The sequence below is a fragment of the Chenopodium quinoa genome, unplaced genomic scaffold, assembly GCF_001683475.1.
Source record: "Chenopodium quinoa cultivar QQ74 unplaced genomic scaffold, ASM168347v1, whole genome shotgun sequence".
Classification (NCBI taxonomy): Eukaryota; Viridiplantae; Streptophyta; class Magnoliopsida; order Caryophyllales; family Amaranthaceae; genus Chenopodium; species Chenopodium quinoa.
Genome location: NW_018743197.1, coordinates 5,232,974 through 5,241,510, shown reverse-complemented (window position 1 = coordinate 5,241,510; position 8,537 = coordinate 5,232,974). Strand labels below are relative to the sequence as shown.

General features: G+C 40.0%; 1 protein-coding gene across 1 annotated transcript; it reads right to left on the bottom strand.

Moving 5' to 3' along the window:
• Positions 1-283: 283 nt before the first annotated feature.
• LOC110733173 lies at positions 284-1,015 on the bottom strand. Its single transcript, XM_021913185.1, has one exon. It carries the CDS (start codon positions 1,013-1,015, stop codon positions 284-286), a length of 732 nt encoding a protein of 243 aa, XP_021768877.1.
• Positions 1,016-8,537: the final 7,522 nt, after the last annotated feature.

Sequence of the window (8,537 nt, the reverse complement as noted above, 5' to 3'; positions counted from 1 at the left end):
GGGAATTAGCACACATAATTCCTTGCACAAGAGACAAAGACTCATGAATTGGTTTTAACTTAAAACTTTCCTCTTTCTTACCAACTCTCAAGGTAATACGACCTCTTTTAACATCTATTAAGGCTCCCAAAGTGGCTAAGAAAGGTCTTCCTAAAATGATTGGGATATGGTCATCTTCCGCAATCACAAGCATAATGAAATCAACGGGAATAGTGAACCTTCCTATCTTAAGAGGAACATCCTCAACTCTCCCCTTTGGAATCATAATAGTCTGATCGGCCAATTAAAGGGTTATGTTAGATGGGAGGAGCTCACCTAGCTTAAGTTTCTTGAAAATAGAATAAGGCATGACGCTCACACTAGCTCCAAGATCACAAAAAGCATTATCAAACATATTTCCCTTGATCTCACATGGAATAGAGAAATTACCCGGATCCTCCATCTTCTTGGGCAACTCATTATGAATAAAAGCACTATAACAATTCCCAACTTCAACTGAATCAACCTCATTACACTTTCTCTTCCCGCTTAAAATCTCCTTAAGGAACTTAGAGTACCTAGGCATTTGGGTAATTGCATCGGTGAAGGGGATAGAAAGGTGAACTTTCTTGAACATAGCAAGAAACTTTCCGAATTGCTCATCCATTTTGTGCCTCAAAAATTTTTGCGGGTATGGAAGGTTGGGTCTCCACACTTCCTCACGCTCTTTCTCACTACTCCTCTTTTTCTCTTGCACCTCCTCATAACTCACACTCTTAGACACAACCTTCTCAACTTCCTCTCTTGGGTCACTCATCCCCTCATCCTCCTCCATGGACCTTGAAACTCCCTCATTAAGAACTCTCTCACACCTAGTGGTGATTGAATACATGGGTTTCGTAGGTTCCACTCCTGGAGAAGACAAAGAGGATGGACTAGCACAATCCTTTTGAGTGTTGGCTATTTGGGTTATTTGTGTCTCAAGCATTTTTTTATGAGTCATCATCTCATTAAATTTCTTGTCACTCACCGCCATATAGGTGTTTATGATCTTGGTTTGGTTATCAATCATTTCTTCCAAATTTTTTTTAAATGATGACGGTTGGGAATAAGAATTTTCACCATTGGCTTGAGGCTTTGGAGAAAAACCGGGTGGGGGTCCCCTTTGGTTGTTATTTTGAAAACTTCCCCGATTTTTGTTGTTGTTCCAATTGCCTCGGCCTTGACTATTGCCACCATTATGGTAATGGCTACCAAAGCCTTGAGATTGGCTTTGGTTTCCATACCCATGGCTTGGATTTTTATTACTATAACCTTGGTTGTTATAATTACCTCAAAAACCTTGGTTTCCTTGGTTCCTATAGCCTCCATTGTTGTAGTTATCGAAACCACCTTGGGGGTGAGAATTCCTATTGCCAAAATTCTTAGGTCCATCAAACCTTTGACCACCATTGACATTAGACACAAAGTTTACATGTTCACATTCATTATTTTCAACATCATCACATCCATTAACAAAAGTTTGAGAACACATGGAAGAATCATGATCATAAGATCCACAAGAATCACAAAATAGACAACCACTTGGCATGTTATTGGAAGTAGAAAGAGAAGAGTTAGAAAATGTACCTCTCCCTTTGAGTTGGGAGGGAAGACTTAATGAATTCGTAGAAACACTCTCAAGCTTTGCTTTGAATGATGTCATTTCCTTCCCTAGATTTGAATTTTGGGAGGACAAGTTGTTAATCGCGTTGAGATGATCCACCGAGCGACTCTTGCTGGTAGACTCCCTCTCTCCTTCTTGCTAATCTCTATAGTATCTCACCACATCCTCAATTATGTCAACTACCTCTTCTTCCGTCCTATTCATTATAGGACCTCCAGCTCCTCTATCTAGGCATGACTTGCCTTTGGCACTCAAGCCTCCATAGAAAATTTGTATCACTTGATAGGTAGGAATTCCATGATGTGGGCTTTCTCTTTGGTACTCCTTGTACCTCTCCCATGCTTCATAGATATTCTCATTAGGCCTTTGTTTGAATCCTTGGATCAAGGCTCTGGCCTCCGCCGTCTTCTTTTGTGGGTAAAAGCGAGACAAGAAAGCCTTTGTGACTTCATCCCACGTCCTAAGGGAATTGGGCTTAACTTCCTTATCCGACCCTCTAAGGCACGACCAATAAGAGAAAAGGGAAACAACTTTAGCCGAATGAACTCTTAAGAAATGTCGTTCACCTTGGTAGCATTACAATACTTCTCAAATTCCTTTAGGTGATTCAACGGGCTCTCACTCTTGGCTCCACTAAATTGCCTCCGTTCTATCAAAGTAATCATGGCTGGTCTTACTTCAAAATTGTTCGCCGGTGTTGTAGGTTGAGCAATGTCGCTCTCAAACCTATAAGCACATCCCAATTCCTTCAAATCTAATCTTGGATTCTCTCCCATGCCTTGCTCTTCTTCTTCCTCAAACTCTTCTTCACTTGAGGAACTTAGGCTCAAAGATCGGTTGGCTATCCTTCTTCGTGAAAGAGTTCTTTCAATTTCCGGATCCAAAGGAACTAAGGACCTATCATGAGTTCTACTATGCATGGAAAAACTCAAAATAAATTGTTAGTAACGCGGCTACAAGTGTAACCTAAAAGAAAGAAGAAAAATCTTTTTGTGTTTTTGAATAAGATGGAATAGATTCAACAACAATACACAATCACAACACCATTCCCCGGCAACGGCGCCATTTTGACAAGGGTCAGAACTAGGTCGTTTAAACTAACCCCTACCCTAGGCCAAACAAAATTTGTAATCTCTGAAAACACCCTTACACAAGTATAATGGTAAGTTGAGGGTCAAACCACTAAGGTACGGTGGGCGATTATCTATAGCCTAAGTCAAGCTACTCCGAAATGGTAGGGTGTAGGTATGTAAACCAGGACAAGATGAATAAACAATGAATTAAAATCAAGTATATAAAACGCTGGGGCTAGGATCCACATGTAATCGTAACGGATTCAACTAATTGGGAGGTCAAAGTGACTAAGTCAAGCAATGTGACGGAAGACCAATCCTGCAACCAAAAGAGCGTATCAAGCTATTTTCCTAGAGGTCTAACTAGCGTCAACTACGATAAACTCTAGCTAGGAACGTCACAAGACACCTCAATAGTTAAATGCAAGCCAGAAATCAATGGTCCGTATCAATGTGAACTTACAATGCAATCTAGTGCAACAATCAAAGTTAGCTACTCTTTAATTAATCACACACATGCACCTGATCATCAACCAATTTAATCACATAATCAACTCCATCAATTTTCCCCAATTAGCATTAATCCATTACTCATACATGCTTCACCATTACCCTAGCAAGCACTCTACTCACTAGCCATTGAAATTAATATCAAAACAACACTAAGCAATAAATTCATCATGATCAAATCAAACAAGCTAAAATCAAACACAAATCAATCAAACTTCAATCAAACTAGAACAATCAACAAAACAAATGAAATCAAACTAAAGATCAAACTATAGATTGAATTAAAGAAATGGAATCCATACAAACTTTATCAAAAATCAAAGGAAATGATGAAATCATCAATCATCAACAATCCACCATGAATTTCTCTCTCTAAAAACCTAGAGTTTCTCTCTCTAAAATCTCTCTAATTATGATCTAATTCTATTCTCTAATCATCCTCCTCCCTCTAAAAATAGAAGGAAAGACTATATAAAGGAAAGATACAAAAGAAGAGTTAGATAGGTCGTCCCAAAAGAAACCCCGGAAGGTCCGGTCGCATCAAGGGAGAGGCGCGGCCGCGAGAAAATGGGTACGGAACAGGGATCCAGGCAGGCGCGCCCGCGCCCGCGCCACCCTCGTGCGTGCCTGCACCTGGCAGCAGGGGAGCTCCCTCTTCTTCGTCCTAGCTCATCCTCGTGCGCTCGTCTTAGTGATAATGATGAACACTAAGGTAGGCAGTCTTAAAATGGCTATTTTGGTAAGTTTATTCCAAAGATGATGCCCCCATCGCATGCATGCACCGATCTTATGAACTTGCTCCTTGCATTCCTTCAAACTTTAGATCCAAATGACAAGCAAGAGGCATCCAAAATGATGGGAAATATGGGAGGAAGGCTCAAGAATCCTCGGAACACGATCATAACCTGAAAATACACGAAAACAAGCTAATAAAAGGGAAAAAGACCAAATAAACAAAGAAATGCACAAAGAAAGAAAGCTAACTAAGGAAAGCACAAACTAAAGAAATAAAGAACAAAACTAAGGAAAACTAAAGAACAGAGCTATAGAATAGCATGAAATACATCCTAAAAGAAGCCAAATGAGTGTCATAAATGAGACTCATCAAATTCCCCCAAGCTAAACTTTTGCGCATCCTCGAGCAAAACAAAGCAAGAAAGAATAAGGATGAAAGACTTATTCAAAAAGAAAAAGAAAAAGAAAGACTCAAGATGAGAATATACACTAAGACTCACTGTCGTAGGAATCGCGATTGTTTTTAGCTACAACAAGTAATTTTAAACACCTAGATCTCTCGTAAGGGTATCCTAAGAGTTTACTTATAACTCTCCCTCAACATCCAAGAGGCAAAACCATAAAAAGAAAAGAAAAAGGGAAAAGGGAAAACAAAAACCTTTGCGAAATGGATTTACAAAAGAGACTACATTGTAAATGAATGAAAATCTTTCTCAAGCAATCAAGGTATGCACGTTCCAAGATATTCAAGGTTGATTGAAACATAAGGTATGCTAAGAATAGGAACTATACATCATAATCCACGTTCATCCCAAATGATCTTACTGTGTTCTCCCCACTAGTCTCAAATCTCCCCTTAGTGAGCATCCCAATGATTCCTCGAAGGAACCAGAAGAAGAGAATTATTTAGGCTACCTGACAATCTTGACTATGCATCCCATTTCCTTAGGCAATGACCCATGATTCCCTCCCCCGAATAGTGACTCAACTTCTAGGTCGAAAGGGCTTTCCCAAAGGTTGTAACGTAAGGCATAAAGGGTGAAGGTAAGAAAAAATTGAAATTCGGCAGTTTTCCTAAATAGTGAAGCAAAAGAGTTATCAATCCTCAACATCATGATAAAAAAATCACCAAACAAAAACAACTACACCCCCAAGCTTATTCAAAGCTATACTCACAAGAATATGTACAAAAAGCATAAACGCTTCTCCCCCAAGCTTAAATGAAGCATTGTCCTCAATGCTTAGAAGGAGAAAAGAATACATCAAAATATTTTTGAATTTTTTTTCACTTTTTAAATTTTTTTTTGTTTGCTTTGCTTTGTCCTTGCATCTTTCCAACTTCGGACGACTTTTTCAATTTTGCACTTATTTTTCCATGCCTTTTTTTAATTTAGGACGGCTTGTACTTATACTCATTTGCCATTATTCACAAAGAAAACATAACACAAGCTAGCATCAAGGGAACCACATATCCCAACTTTTTCACCACAAACTCCATCAAGAATGATCAATTGCTTCACAAAATACAAGAAAAGAAAGAAAATGAAACAAAAGGCCAAAGTTCTAAAGATGTGGCTTGAAAAGAAGGTAATAAGCTCAAATGGTTGCTAGAAGGCAAATGTAAACCCAAAAAACAAAGATGAAAGAAACTATCCTAAAAATGAAAAATAACACCCGGAAAAGATGCCTTTGTCCTCCCTAGATAGCTCGGTCTCGGGTTGAAGAATCATAAATAAGCTTTATAGATTAGGTCCGCAATAGTTAAGGATCCAAGCCGCTCATACAAAATAGGTTGAAGGCTTGAAAAACAATGAACCTCACATGGATGTAGCGAAAACTCACTAGTGGTGTCAAATCGACTATAGGGAGCAACTACCAACATGCCACAAACAAGTAGAATCCGGCTTCATGATCCTCCTAGTTCAAACCAACTACCCTAGCATACACCTATCCTAGAGCCAACCGAGCATAGTCTCGAACCTTGCATACCTTTACTACCGAGGAAGAAACTCATTCAAAAGACAAAGTCCAATGTACAAAGTCCGATTCATAAGGAAAACAAAAAGGGGTGAAAAACAAGCCTCAAAAGCATACCACAAACCAAGACAAGAACAAAGTAAAAATAAGGGAAAAGAAAAATAAAAGGAAAAGAAAAGAAAAGGAAAGCCATAGATAAAGGAAGAATAGGAAAAATTGAGAAACGAACTAGAAAGAAAGTTAAAAACATATATCCCAATCGACATACAAGTGATCGAATGACAACATCGTCAACGATCCCAAACACATTACGTGTAAACAAGAAATCATCCTCGAACCGTTCAAATTCCCCTAAACTAAACCTAATCTATGTATCCAAAGAAAAAAAAAGGGAAAATTAGAAAGGTCTCACCGGGCTATCCATGCTTAGCATAATAAACAAAGGCGATAGAAAGAACCACCTTACTTGCGCTCCATAATCGTAAGCATCATCAAAAAGCCATGTTAGAACAAGAAAATCAAAAGAAGCTATAAACAAAAACACTAAAAAACTAATAAAAACTAAGCTAACAAAGATTAAAAAGGAAAGTAAAGAAAGACTAAGTAAACAACCAAACAACTAACTAACTAAAAGACACTAGACTACAAGTTTTGGATTCAAAAGGATTTGGATTCAAGGGTTTTGGATATAAGGGAGAAAGAATCAATCAACATCATCATAAAGAAAACATCACAACAACAATGGCAAAACAAGCTCATGGGACTAGCAACAAGCATCATCAAGGCTAGAGACCAAGAAATGAAAACCATCATGCAAGAGGCAAATAAAATACAAGGTAAGCAACAACAACAAATATTGGCAACCGAGATACAAATGAAGTTCCGCCAAGCTAAACATGAATACATCTTAACATCCCAACAATACAGATTAAGCACATAAAACATAAGGAATGGAGGTAAAAGGCACAAAAGTGAGGGAACTAAGACTCACCATTACCACCACCACTTGGCCCGGCCTCATTGGAATCATTTTTTCCCATGCATTCATCGAAGGTTGGGGGTGAGTAAGGAGCCCAACCTCCGGTGAGTCCCTCGGGCTAACCATAATGCTCCTTAAAGTTATCTCGCTGCCGGGGGGCAAAAAGTGTGAATTTATCAGGCAAGGTAAGCTCAAATGGATGGTTAGGGTGCACATAGTCACACCCTCCTGGAGCACGGTAATCATAGTTACCATGCTCGTCCGGGTAAGAACGGGGCTCGGTACTGGGCTCTAAAGGCCCTTGCTAATAAGGATGCCCATGAGAAGGTATAGGACCTTGCTGGGGTGGAAAGTAAGGATAGTTAACCGGGGGAGTGATGTTCCCTCGGTTAACCTCCGTCATAGAGTTGTTTTTGTTCAATGAACATACCTTATTGCATTTCGGAAATACCTCGCATTTTGGAGTAGAGGGCCTCAAAATCTTGGTCATACATGCCCTCCAAGTGAATTTGCAACCCACTCATTTGGTTTCTTAGGGCCTCCAAGTCGGATCTAGCAAATTGAGGTTTTTGCACTTGCCCTTGTTGTTGTTGTTGTTGTTGTTTTTGTTGATGTTGTGGCTTTTCTTCCTCTTCTTCTTCTTCTTTCTCATCGGAGTCAAAGTAGGGGCGAAGGAAGCTCTTGGGAACATGCCACACATTAGGAATTTCCATGCGGTGGAGAGATATCGAAGATGGGTTGGGAAGGTAGCACCAATGCTTGTTATCCCGAAGCCACTCATAATGGCCCTCCTCATAATGCTTGGAGATGAATTGAATTTGCCCCAAATGTTTCATATCAAGGTATAGGGAGGCGGCATCTCCAACCGGCTTGCAATATGGCAAATGAAGATCGAGGTGTAGGTTGGTCAAGAGCCTAGTGACCATTCCCCCACAAGGAATCTCTTCGATGTCCCGGTCTTGCAAAGCTGCATAGTAAGTGGCAAAGATGTACCCCAAGTTCAACCGGCCACGATAATCTCCTCTAGTGGCCAACCATAAAATTTTGAGCTCCAATTTTCTCATCTTGCCCAACTCTTGCCTGGGGAAAACTGAGTACCCCAAAAGACGGTGAACAACCCAAAGACAAGGTTGGTACACGTTGCTAATCTCGGCCAATTTGGTGACAAACTCACCACCTCTGGAGATATCATCCCACCAAGAATCCTGATCATACTCCTAAAAAATATAAGGCTCTAGATCAAAGATGTCACCATGAGGATCAAAATCTAGAGCGACATTGAATTTCTCTAAGGAATAGTCGAAGAAGTTGTTGAAAATCTGGAAACAAACCCTATATTGACCTTCTATGGGAACTATCTCAACCGTAGCAAAGAACTCGAGAATGGGCTCAACATAGGTGCGATAGCTATGGGAGATGAATGTGCCCAACCAAAGGTTGATCAATAGCTCCCTTACATCCTCAGCAATCCCCAACGCGGACATGTCGGGTTGGAAGTAGTGCCTTGTGGGCTTGAGGGAGCGGTTTTCCTTTAATTGATGGTATCGGTTCTTTTGTTTTTTATCGTGGATTTTTCTTTTGGGTGGTGGAGTAGGTTTGCGTTTTTGGGAGGTGGATG

Excerpts from the sequence above, each read along its gene's own strand:
- LOC110733173 (XM_021913185.1), bottom strand. The coding sequence starts at position 1,015 with ATGGCGGTGAGTGACAAGAAATTTAATGAGATGATGACTCATAAAAAA.